The sequence below is a fragment of the Myotis davidii genome, unplaced genomic scaffold (genome assembly GCF_000327345.1).
Source record: "Myotis davidii unplaced genomic scaffold, ASM32734v1 scaffold125, whole genome shotgun sequence".
Taxonomy (NCBI): Eukaryota; Metazoa; Chordata; class Mammalia; order Chiroptera; family Vespertilionidae; genus Myotis; species Myotis davidii.
Genome location: NW_006299390.1, coordinates 3,821,513 through 3,835,342, shown reverse-complemented (window position 1 = coordinate 3,835,342; position 13,830 = coordinate 3,821,513). Strand labels below are relative to the sequence as shown.

Genomic DNA, 13,830 nt, shown 5'->3' with positions numbered 1-13,830 from the left:
CAAGGCAGCCAGGAAAAAGAAGATGGTAACATATACAGGAAATCCCATTAGATTATCATTGGATTTTTCAGCAGAAACTCTATAAGCTTATGGAGTGGAATTAAATATTCAAATAATTGATAAAAAGTAGTTACCAGCCAAGGTTAATAAATCCAGCAGATTTATCCTTTAGATATGAAGGAAAAATAAAGACTTTTCTAGGAAAAACTACAAATATGTGGAAAGTAAACAACATGCTACTAAACAACAACTGTGTCAATAAAGAAATAAAAGGGGAGATAAAAATACATACAGAGAAGAGAATGACAATGTGACATATGTCTATCTCAAGAAACAATAAAAATCCCCAATAAAGAACCTAACATTACTTCTTCAAGAACTAGGAAGAGAATAATTGCAGCCCAAAGTAAGCAGAAGGAAAGAAATAAAAAAAATTAGAGAATAATTAAATAAAATAGAGAACAAAAAGACAACAAAAAATTAATAAAAAGAGCTGATTGTTTGAAAAGATTAATAAAACTGACAAACCTCTGGCTAGAGGAGGAAAAAAAGAGAAAAGACTCATATAAACAAAATCAGAAATGAAAGAGGAGAGGTTACCGTACTCATCATATATAAAAAAAGGATCACACTACAGTACTATGAAAGACTATATGCCACAAAATTCACTAACCTAAAAGAAATGGACAAGTGATGGAAGGAGACTTGACTTTGGGTGGTGAACACACAATAAAATCTACAGATGATGTATTATAGAACTATACACTTGAAATCTTTATAATTTGATTAATCAATATTGCCCCAATAAATTTAATAAAAAAAATTTAAAAACAGAATACAAAAAACCAATTAAGAATAGAGTTACCATATGACCTAACAATCCCTCTCTGGGTATCTACCCCCCAAATTTGCAGATATTAATTAGTAAAGATACATGTACCCCTATGTTCACTACAGTGTTATTCCTGATGACCAAGACATGGAAATAACCTACGTGTCCTTCAATATATGAGTAGGTAAAGGAGATTCTTTATGGAATACTACTCAGCCTTAAGAAACGATGTAATACTGACATCTGTGACAACATGGACAGATGTTGAAAATATCATGCCAAGTGAAATAAATCAGACAGAAAAAGTCAAGATCTATATGATTTCACTCATGTGGGATGTAAAACTAAAAGTAACAAATGAATAAACAAGACAAACAAAAACTCATAGATACAGATAATAGTATGGTGGTACCAGAGATAAAGGGGGGTTGGAGGAGGTAGAATCGGTAAAGGGGTTCAAATACATGGTGATGAACACACAATGCAATATACAGATGATGTATCAGAATTGTACACTTAGAACCTATATAATTTTATTAACCAATGTCACCCCAGTACATTTAATTAAAAAAATAACAGTTTATAATGTTTTGGGAAATGAAAAGACATCTCTAAAATACACTATTAATATTATCGTACCAGCATAATTTTGAAATTGCAGCCCACATGTCAATGAACAAAAATCAGTGTTTTTTGTTAAAATACTGAGGACAATATACTTAATGGTGAAATAATAAAAAGAATAAACATTTGTAGATTAGTACCAAGTTTGACCAGTATTTCAATTATTTAATGTGTTGTTTTTGTATCTTGATAGATATACTTGGAATAGCATTGAAATGAAATACGTCTTGATTATATTCCCAGCAGTAGATGTGAAAAAGTAGGATGTTAGAGAAAGAGGTGACTTGTTATGCAAAGCATGAATAGAGTACACAGAAAATGGCTCACAGTTGGATATAAAGAAATCTGTGGAAATCAAATTTCAAGCATCCCACTGATATAATGATGAATCTTAAAAAATCATCATGAAGGCATTCTTATAAAATGCAGTAATTCAATTTTCAACTAAAGGAGGTATAATAATTCTAGGTTATCATCTAATCAATTTTTGTGTGTAGAGCCTAACTTTTATATAAAATAATCTAAGAAGGGTTGATTTAGCAATTTCCTCTTTACAAAAGGACTCTGGGAAGGCAGATACCATCAAAAAATAGAATTCCTATCTCTTTTATGCTTTTTCTGTTACACAAATCACAGAATCTTGAAGCTTCGAACTGTGAGGGACCTTTAAGATCAACTAATTAAACATCTTCATTACACTCATAAGGAATCAAGTTTGAAGAGGTTTTGAACAGTTAAAATCATGGTTAATCGGTCATTGGCAGGGACATACTGAGGACTCAGGGCTCTAATTTCTAGTCCAAAGCTCTTTCTTGGGTGAGCTCATCCTGACCCAGCGCTTTAAATAGTAAGCATAACATTCAACTCTTCAGCCCAAGCCTTGTTTCTGAGCTCTACATTCCTAAGTTCATTTGACTTAACAGTTCTGCTTGGATAGATAAGCATCTCAAACTTCACATCACAAAAATAAAACTCTTTTTAAAAAGTTATAGTTGGCATAAAATATTATGTTAGCTGCAGGGGTTGTGCAACACGGCAATTGAGCATTAATATAGGGTGTTGCAAAAAAATGTATACACACTTTGACAGCTGATCACTCACTTAGGTTTCACTCCTTTTTCAGGTTTAACTGATTTGCACTAATGGGTGAAGCCAGACTAAGATTTGAACAAAGAACATTTATTTTCAAGTGCCACTAGACTTCGTTATGGGGATACATAAAAGATAAAGTTTAACTTTCTCCCTAGTTACTTAGGATTCTGCTTCCTAGGACATGATTTGTATTGTTACGGAAAGAATGTGAATAGAAAAAAAAAAGTATGTTAAGCTTTTGAAATAAAAAGTAGGGCTTTACAACAAGAAAACAGCCTCGCAAACCCAAACTATCTTGACACAGAAGTTTTTTGATTCTTGCATCATGTCAAACAAAAAGGAATGGGCTCATTGAGTTCCACCATAAAAAAAAAGCTGGGGTAAAAAGGTGGGTCAGAAAAAGCTAGGATAGTTCAAAAACCAAATTTTCATGCATCTTGCCATTGTGTTCAACTTTTCTTCATATTCAAGTCATACGAACAGAGACAGTAAAAGTTAATGTGACAACCATGTCTAAAAACGTCTCTCACCAGGTTTTCTGGGGAAGGAGCACGACGACTCTTCTCCACTGTGTGAACTCACTGGCATGGTAGATACTTGCTGATGTAAATTCCTGACAACTTGGCATACCTGGGAGGCATTCCTAAAAGAGAGTCAGGCACAAGTGAAAAAGAACTGGGAGAAACCTAACATCATAATATTAACCATTTACATTATGGATGAAATCCCTGATTTTCCCTTTTGTGAAGCTAAAATATATGGGCAATAATTGAAATGAGATGGCACAATGGAATTAAATGCCTTCCAAATCTCACATGTAAAAATAGAAATCGAATAGGATCCATTTTTTGACTTTTTATCATAAAACTGACATTTGGAAAAATTATTCTATTCACTATGACATTTATGCATTTATACCAATGTCAGATTTTAAGTATGTATCCTATATAATAAAAGCCCAATATGCTAAGTGTCCAGTCGGCCATTCAACCAATCAGACCATAATATAAGGGAGCAGTCGGCCGGTTGACCAGTCGCTATGATGTGCACTGACCAACAGGGGGCAGACACTCCAACTGGTAGGTTAGCTTGCTGCTGGGGTCCGGCCGATCGGGACTGAGCAAGATGGGCCAGACAGGCCCTGGAGCCCTCCCGCGGTCCCTCCCTGGCTGGCCAACCTCCCGCGTCCCTTCCCTGCTCCAATCGTACACTGGTGGGGTCCCTCAGCCTGGCCTGTGCCCTCTCAAAATCCTGGACCCCTCAGGGGATGTTGGAGAGCTGGTTTCAGCCCGATCCTACAGGCCAGGTCGAGGGACCCAACTGGTGCACAAATTCGTGCATTGGGCCTCTAGTATATAAAGAAGTACATTTTATTCTAAGAAACTGAATCTACGTATTTCATTTTTGTGTTTAAAGGCAAGAGATAACATATTCTTAGTAAGGTCTACCTATAGGTAAAGAGACTTAAAAACAGATAAAGACATGCTATAGAGAAAGAAGAAAAGACATGTTTATAGAGGGAGGGTTAGAGAAAATAATATTCAAAACACCATGCTAGAATAACCAGTCCTAAAGTTACTCCCACTTCTTTTGCAATTACCCTTTAGTATCTGGCAGTGCAGAATGTGGCCTCCTTATCATTTGCTGCTGACTTTATGTCAATTCTGTTAAAAATAACATCGTTCCTTTTCAACCGAACCTAAGCTTTTAGAATTGTAATTCTTTGCTTCCCATGCAAAAAGCAAGAGGCTACCTGTCTATCACGAGCTTTAGAAAAAATAGGCTTACTTCTTGGACAAGGTGCCAGGTGAGGCCATGGTTGGTTGAATACTCCAGTTTCACCTGGTTGTCCATGTGTGGAGTGTATTTCTGGCCACAGCCCATGACCAAACTGAACTGAATCATATAGGATGCTCCTATCTGCATTGATTGGGTTTCCACATAACGCATGCTTGAGGCAAGTTTAGAATCTCCTGTAAAACTGAAAGACAAGATGGAAATCAGAAAATTTAAAACAGGGAAAAATTAAGCTCTTCACTTCATATGATACACCCAAATAGATTCATTTTACTTATTTAAACCACGCACATTCTAGAATGGCTTTCAGTAAGCCTAATAAATGTAATTTAAAACAATCTACATATAAAAAATGCAATAATATATATGTACACACATATATATTTCTAAGTATATTTTTATTGATTTCAGAGAGGAAAGGAGAGGGAGAGAGATAGAAACATCAATGATGAGAGAGAATCATAACCGGCTGCCTCCTGCACACCCCACAGTGGGGACTGAGCTCACAATCTGGGCACGTGCCGTGACCAGGAATTGAACTGTGACCTCCTGACTCATAGGTCAATGCTCAACCACTGAGCCGTGCCGGTCATGCACAATACATATATTTTAAAAGTTAATACCTAGAGTTGTCAAATGTACTTGAAAATGGGTACTCAACTCACTCACGTATTGCTCATGAATATAAATCCTTTGACTCATCAAGCTCACTTCTTGAAATCTATCCTAGGAAATCATCCTAAATTCAAAGTCAGTTTTATAAAATATGATGAGTATTGCTTGTTTGCTGGATATAGTAATTGCTAACCATTTCAATGTCAAACTATAGAGAAAATGGGATGCTGAAGTAAACGGGGATAGCCAGTATTTCAAATATTTATGAACATAATTAATAAAACCAACATGCATATGATAAAGTAAGTTAAAAAAAATCCACAAACTTATGCATAAAGAAACTTCACCAGAATATTTTCAGTGGCTGTGTTTGGTGGTGGGACACATTTTCACTGTAAATAATATGGGTCAATGTGCAAATTTTAGCACTATTACAAAATAAAAGAAATCAACATAGAACAACAATACTATTACACTGTATAGGCGCAAACTTGTCTAAATAAAGTAGGCAAAAAAAAAATCTCAAACACGTCTCCCTGAGAGAAATAAATGCTGCTTTTACCTTCAAGGGTCAAATACTCTCTAGTACCCTTCATGAGAAAGGTAATTAGAGGTGGCCAACTAGGCTTCATTGGATTTGGTTAAAAATAATTATTTCACCATCAGCTCCTTGTAAATTCCTCCCTGCTGAGATGGTCGGCAAACTGTGGCTCACGAGCCACAGGCGGCTCTTTGGCCCCTTGAGTGTGGCTCTTCCTAAGCCTTAGGAGTACCCTAATTAAGTTAATAACAATGTACCTACCTATATAGTTTAAGTTTAAAAAGTTTGGCTCTCAAAAGAAATTCCAATCGTTGTACTGCTGATATTTGGCTCTGTTGACTAATGAGTTTGCTGACCACTGGTAGTGTCCTCTAAATTCTACAAAGAGACAGATAGAAATGCTGTATTTTATAAATATTGTCTGCACCTAACTTTTGCATGGTTACAAATTAACCATGAACTTGGTTGAAGAGAGGAAGTGTTTAAACCCGAGGAGAAGTGTGTGCTTTATGAGGTATCCTGAGCTTTTAATATATTTTTATTGATTTTTTTACAGAGAGGAAGGGAGAGGGATAGAGAGTTAGAAACATCGATGAGAGAGAAACATCGATCAGCTGCCTCCTGCACACCCCCTACTGGGGATGTGCCCGCAACCAAGGTACATGCCCTTGACCGGAATCGAACCCGGGACCCTTCAGTCCGCAGTCGACGCTCTATCCACTGAGCCAAACCGGTCTCGGCCATGTTGATTTACTTTATATATATATGCCATTTAACAAAGAAAAATCCACCAAAAAAATGAGTTCGCGTGTCACCTCTGACACGCGTGTCATAGGTTCGCCATCACTGTTAGGGATTGGTCTATGTCCACCAATGAGTTCTCATCAATGGGACATGAGTGGAGGATGCTAGGTGGATTGACTTATTCAGCTTTAATGTAAGCCTTTAACCGGACAATTAAAGGCTTAAGATTAAAGATAAACATGGACTGGGCTGGCATGCCCATTAGCCTGTTGCTCCTACGTTTTCCTTTGTCCCCATCAGGGCAGCAGGCATCTTGTGACAAGATAGGAACAAGCGTGAAGATGGTGGTCTCTTAAATGAGGTGGCAGAGGAGAGAGATGGAGAGGTCCTGGTCCCTGAGAGCCTTGGTGAGCTGCTTACCAGCCCTGCACCACATATCCTAGGTCTGCTTGTTACAAATGATAAATAAGCCTCTTCCCTTTTGTTTATGTCATGGTCAGTCTTTTCCTGTTTTTGTTGTAACTTAGAGCTGAATGCATGTCCAACTGCTACACCTGCCACACTTCATGGTACTGATACCTTCCCTGATGTCTTAATCTGAAGCAGAATAACACACAGAAAGCACAGATGCCTCTGCCTTCAATTCTTGACCATTGCTAGCACAAGCTCACTTGGCTGCTTACGATTTATTTAAGACTGGCTGAGAGCCAGTGATGTTAGGTCTATTTTTTGAATTCTGAATTCTCTGGTGTTCATACAGAAAACTCAGCAGGAGTTTTAGGGGAGAGAATTTCACAGAATGCCATTTTTAAATTTATAAAACTGTTCCTCTATGCTGCTGGTCTAAGGTATGTTTATAAAGGCAAAAATGAAGTTGAGTTCTTCTGTTTTATAATCATAGAAATAGAAAAGAATAGTGCATATCTGCCTTTGGGATAGAAATTCTGGAGACAGAATGCTTTGGGAATCATGAGGCGTAGTTTTATTCATGTTGATTTGCAAGATAAAAAAAAATAAGGAACAATAAAAAAAGCTCCTGCATGAATTACAGGATCTAATGAGAGAATGGGGATCTCTTTCCATGAGGTCCAGTGCTTTTTCATTCCCACCTCCAAGGAGGCGAGTAGGCTCTCTATTATGACCTGGTAAGGTGGGTGACACCATAATGTAACTCGAGTCTCCACAGTTCTTTCTATTCGTAGTCCACAGTACAGCTGCGTTGCTTCCCTCGCTCTTGCTTAGTCTCATGTATTGCTGAGGCTGTTTTCCTGACCAGGTTGGAAGCCTCTGCACATGGAGAGATCATGTCTCATTCATCTCCGCATCCCCTAAAGCACTCACAGCCTGAGTACCTCACAGAAGCACCCAGTGTTGGTGTAGGGCATCACGATATTCCAACAGCTGGATTATCTTGTTTGATCTTTGAGTCAACACCATTTGGAAGACATCAGAGATCCTGAACATTGTGTTATGGAGAAGCTAAGAAGATGAGTTGCTGGCTCCAGGGTCACACAATTACTGCTAGAAACTACACCTTCTTATTCCTACTTTGATATCCTTTCCCTTATGTCGCCAATGGCATGCCTGTGAAGGGCACTTAAAGAATGTTAAGTGCAATGGGCATATGAGAGAGGTCTCTCAATTGGGGTGAAGGCAGCTTTTACAAAGCTGCAGTTACTTAAATGCTGTAATGAACACAGACAAGAGTTTGAGGTTATCCTCACTTAAAAAAAATCAAATCACTGCATTTCCCCAGAGCCTCCTTCCCATCTCCAGAATAAAGGCTCTTTTACACGAAAGGCAGATACACATAACCGAAGCAGTGGGAGAATGCAGAGCTCATTTCCAGAGAAACATCAGAGCAACAAAAGCTGTTTTTGGTTTGATCCCATTCAGGAGGTTCATCTGCAGAAGAACATGTGAATAAACCTAAGCCTCTCTAATATCATATTTTTGGGGGTTTTGTTCTTGTAATCATTAAAGAAATATTTCTAGAGTTGACAGAAAAACTTGTTGATATTGTGATTAATGGTATCATTTTGAACACATTTGTTATTTCTACAGTATTATAGTCTCATAACAGAAATGACCATATAATTTTAATGGATTATATAAATTTTACCTTTTTTTGGAAAAAACAATCTGACAATATAGAAGCATTTTTATAAGTAAAAATTTGTAATTCTACTATGTAGACATGACTGCTGCTAAAATCCTGGTGTAAATACTTTTAGATTTTCTTCTGCACACACCTACATACACACTCGCTTTTCTTTCTTTTAAAAATAATTATAAAATCATAATAAACCTGCTGTCTTTTCTTCTTATAACAATTTAATTGCTACCTTCCCATATGGTGAAGCACTGTCATTTTTAATGAATAAAGACAATCTCTAATTACGGAAAGCTTTGGAGGTTGTTTCTACCTTTCACTGTTGTAAATAATGCTTCTATAAAATGCATATTTGTGTATTTTGCATGCTTGTCCAATTATCTCCTTAGGATAAATTTCTAGAGTAAGATTTGCCTGGACAAAGCAAATTTTAAAAATTAACACTTATTGCCAAGTTGCCCTCCAAAGAGCTTGTACCAAGTTACATTTACCAAGAACATGAACAATGACTGAGCTGCCAATTCTTACCATTTGTCAATACTGAACACTGACAACATTTTTATTTTAGCTACTCTACGCATATACTCGTTTACTATAGATTTCTATGATTATTAAAGAAGTCAAAATGCTATACATGTTTATTGGCTATTTGTAGTGTGTATATGTGTATGTATGTGTGTGTGTATGTGTGTGTGTGGCCTTTTCATGTACTGGGCCCATTTTTTAAATTCAGATTTATCTTTTTCTTACTTATTTGTAAGAGTTGTTCACATATTGGGATATATAACCTGTCATATATGTTGCAAATGTCTCCCTACTCCCAACTTGTTGTCATATATTGTTTTCAGTAAGCCCCTGGACCCCAACACAAGTTTAGAAATTTTCAGTGGTGGAATACGTGACCTTTACTTGATGTCATGTTTTACTGGTATCTATTGAGATTGCCTCTGAGCCTAGCTCCTAATCACTTTTTTTTTGAAAATGGCCAATGGACAGTGAAAGGAATATGTATATATTTTACCTGTAGGGTATATGTTTTTTTCTTTATCGATTAAATCACCTTTGTCAATTACCTCCATATATTTGTCTAGGTCCTCACTTATTTTTGGTTTGCTTGATCCATCAGGAACGTAACCACAACATTACTAGTAAGGTCACACTCTGAATTATGATTGGGGTAATTTTCCCTTTGTAATTCTAACACGCTTGCACTATGCTCTGCGCTATGGCATTCAGTGTGTGGAGGGCTGAGCCTTCTCATCTCCTTGTGGACTTCTATGCACCATGGCACCACCTGTTACTGGTCTCTAGCCCCAGCTTCAGTCTGAACGAGTTCAGTGGGGCCAGGGGTGAGGGAGCCACTAAACTTTCATTCATTCTAGTCTCAACAACATATTTCCTCCAGCACCACTTCTTTCAGAAGCTCATTCAAGTTTCAAATGCCAAGAATGGCGTTTTCTCTGTAATGTTACAATGCCTGGATTACTTCAGTGGGATTTCAGAGAGACAGTAAGTAAAACATGTGGGTTTAAGATACCATGTTCTATGATAAGCTGACTTATTAATTTTCCTCTTGGCTTCCTTCCTATATTCTTTCAACCAGTTTCTCAACTGAACTAATTCTCTACCTAAGAAATTTCCAGATACCAAATTAATTTTATTATAGCTCTTTTCACTCTCTTCATTCAATCTACAGCTTCAAGCAAATGTGGAATTTCTGCACCTAATCGGTTTTGTCATGTATTTATTCAATACGTCATTGAAAAAGTCCTTATTTACTTTGTTGAGTTGGCATTCGAAGATATTTTGCAGTACATGTTGTATTTGGCATTTATTTCAGGCTCCTTTTATACATTTGTCCCTGGCACCTGCCTTATTTTGCTTATCTTTACTATTCTTATTTAAAGTACATAGTTTATCTTCTTTGGGCTTTTCATTCTAATTTCCATTTTCTACAGTTCTTCAAGTCAGTACTACAATCTTACCTTACGTTAGGTAAACTCTTAGGTTATTAAAAAGCATAAGGCGAGCTGCTTGGCTGCTGTTTATTCATCTTTTACAGAAAGCAGCCTCTTTGCGGACAAAACTCATGAAATTGGGCACTTAGCAGTTTTCTCTAATGGACCAGATAACTTCCACATATGGGAGGTAGAATTTGGTGTAATTTGTCACCTAAGTTAGAGAGCCAGGCTGTTAGTACACAATGGCCGTGGCCACAAATGAGCACTGTCTTCTCTTTCTAATGAGGTTACATGCACCTACAGGGGCACTACTGTGGGACAGGTGGGTGGACCAGACTCTGCCAGGCGCCACAGAGTGTCTCCTCCATCTTTCATTAGGAGTCCACAGGTCCATCTGCAGCTGCCACCAACCTTTTGTCTCCTGTGGAACTAGCCCAATTCTCCGGAAGTCTAGATGCAAGCAGCTAATTCCAATAACTTTAAAAAATGTTGTTGAAACTATTACCTATATCCCCTTTTTTCTCCCATTGACCTCTTCTAGCCTGTCTCCACCCCTCCCCCGCTGGCCCCAGACCTTCACCACCCTTTTATCTGCGTCCATGGGTTATGCATATTTGTTGGTAAGATGAGATGATTTCAAATATTTCTGTCAATTTTCAATCGAGTCTTCATTTGTCCACCTAACAGCATTTTTTTAGGAAATGTTTATCAGTTAGAGTAAACTGTGTTTTAAAACAAAGGGAAATCTCTGCTGGGTAAAAGTGTGAATGGGGAGTTGGCACAAAGCAGTCTGCTGTGGCCACCAAAGAGAGAAGAAGGGAGAAAGGCAGTCAGAGGGACAGAGAGGGGACCTGCTGTCAGAAAGCGCAGAGTCTAAGGACCCAGGGGAAATAACTTCTTTCAACTCCTGTGAGCCTGCCAGTCTCTCGTCAGGAACCTGTGGGGTGTACGAGTAGTTACGTTGTCCGGGTCCCTTTTCACCAACTGCTACTTGAGAGGAGAAGAATGAGAGGAGCTTTAGTTGTTTCTGTGAATAATTTCAACTCATCTCAGATTTTTGATTATCCAGAACCTCCTTACTTCTGTCACTCTTACGTTGCATCCGCGGTAACTCCAGAATCAATTTTGGTTGACGTGAACTTGCTCAATCCACATTTACACTCTTCATAACTACAACTTGCTTTTCAACATACTCCTGTTGTCTTGCTCCTCACTTCCTTTCAGAAAGGAACACACTGGCCCATGTAGTCAAGCCCAATAGTCCTGACTGAAAATGTTTAGCATGGAGAGAGGAGGCGAGATCAGAGAGAAAAACCTGATCCTGGTGCAGCCAAGTTCATTATTTAGCACATACTCAAGCAGGGCCATTTAAAGACATTTATGGGACCTTGATACTTTTCATTTTAGAAAATCCATTCATATATCATAGCATATTAAAATGCACTCCTCTCCCACAATAAATGTGCACTTTTTGTTGCAAAAACTTTCAAGTGGATTTTACAGTTTTGCCTTTAAGTTTTATTTGGCTCATAGTAATGCATGTAATATATATTGGGCTGTGATTCCTCAGCATACTCAAAATTATTTCCAATACCATAAAATTTTGTGAATAAATTTTGCAAGGAATGGAGCTGATGTATATGTCTTATAAATACCTAATTATCATTTATTAATTTTATTTTTAAAATTTTCTTTGTTCTTGCTGTTCTCTCTGCCTGCGGTGCTTTTCTTGCACAGTTTTCCATGGTTGTCTATCATTATTCTGGTTTTTACTCTTATGCCTCCCCCCAGGAGGGCCTGCTTCACCATTTTACCTAAAATAGTCTCATCTCCACTTCTGCCACCCAACACTCCACTCCCTTATCTTCACAGCACTTATCAACATCTGAAATATTATTATTATGCACATGCTTTCTTGCTTATTGTTATTCCCCTCTTGAATGTAACCTCTACAAAGGAATTTTCTATCTCCATCCCTAAAGCCAGCTGCTATACCTCTGGCACAAATAGTGCCTATAGTGCAATCAATACATAGTTGTGTATAAATTTGTTTACCAATGGCTAAAAAAATTTCAGGTAATAAAATCCTCATGATGAAAGAGCCCAATAAATAGGCTTTATTTTAAAAAGTCCTCTGTCAACCTATCTGGGGTTATATTCAATTGTATTTTCAATTTTATGGAGGCCCAGATACTGCAAATACTCTTTTCATAGTTGTTGGAAATAATAGTGACTTTTCAGGTTGTCATTCAATATATTTACATTATTTATCTGCTAAGCTGCCTAGAATGATCACTTACTATGAAACAGCAGTTGAAGTGGCTCTTGGGAGCCAGCTCACCCCAACTCACTTCCTTTAGCATATAATTATTCATAGTAGCCTTTGTATTGATCCTTTGTATTACTGTGGTATTAGTTATGCCTCCTCTTTCATTTCTGATTTTGTTTGTGTCCTCTCTTTTTTTCTTGGTAAGTCTAACAAAAGTTTGTCTATTTTGTTTATCTTTTCATAAAACCAGCTGTTAGTTTAATGGATCTTATATATTATTTTTTTCTGTCTTTATTTCACTTATTTCCACTCTGATCTTTATTTCCTTCCTTTTACCAACGTTGGGCTTAGTTTGTACTTCTTTACCTAGTTCCTTGAAGTGTAAGGCTAGGTTGTTTTGAGATCTTTCTTGTGTCTTAATATAGGCATTTATCACTATGAACTTCTCTCTTGGAAGTGCTCTGGCTGCATCCCATATGTTTGCTGGCTTTCCACTGTTATGCTGTATTTCCATTTTTATTTGTCTGAAGATATTTTTGGTTTCTCTTTTGCTTTTCTTGACCCATTGGTTGTTCAGTAGCATGCTGTTTAATCTCCCACATGTTTGTAAATTCTCTGGCTTTCTTCTTGTAATGATGTCTAGTTTCATACTATCATGGTTGCAAAAGTTGCTTGATTTCAATCCTCTTAAATTTACTAAGACTTGTTTTATGGCCTAAAATATGATCTATCCTGGAGAATGTTCCATGTGCACTTGAGAAGAATATGTTCTACTGCTTTTGGATGGAATGCTCTATAACACCTGTCAAGTTTATCTGGTTGAACATGTTGCTTAAGTACAATGTTTCCTTACTGATATTCTACTGGGATGATCTATCCATTATTGGAAGTGAGGTATTAATATTGTACTGCTGTCTCTATCTCCCTTCAGATCCATTTTATATATTTAGGTGCTCCTATGTTGGGTGCATAGATATTAATAAATGTTATATCCTCTCATTGAATTGGCCCCTTTATCATTTTGTAATGATCTTTGTGTCTTATTACAGTTTTTGGCTGAAATACTGTTTTGTCTGATATAAGTATAGCTACCCCTGCTTTCTTTGGGCTTGCATTTGAGTGGAATATCTTCTTCCACACCTTTACTTTCAGTCTGAGTGTGTTCTTAAAGCTGAAGTGAGTCTATCGAAGGCAGCATATAGTTGGGTCATGTTTTTTTTATTTTATTTTACTCCATTCAGC

The 13,830-nt window shown here is 37.3% G+C and overlaps 1 protein-coding gene across 1 annotated transcript in view; it reads right to left on the bottom strand.

The window, feature by feature from the left end:
- The window catches only part of RELN (reelin), a gene marked incomplete at its 5' end in the record, with an annotated part of 426,427 nt that overhangs the window by 115,792 nt on the left and 296,805 nt on the right, over nucleotides 1–13,830 (bottom strand). Inside the window, 2 exons of the mRNA XM_015571214.1 lie at nucleotides 3,079–3,191; nucleotides 4,337–4,529. Coding sequence (XP_015426700.1) covers nucleotides 3,079–3,191; nucleotides 4,337–4,529 — 306 coding nt within the window. The remainder of the gene's footprint in view (nucleotides 1–3,078; nucleotides 3,192–4,336; nucleotides 4,530–13,830) is intronic.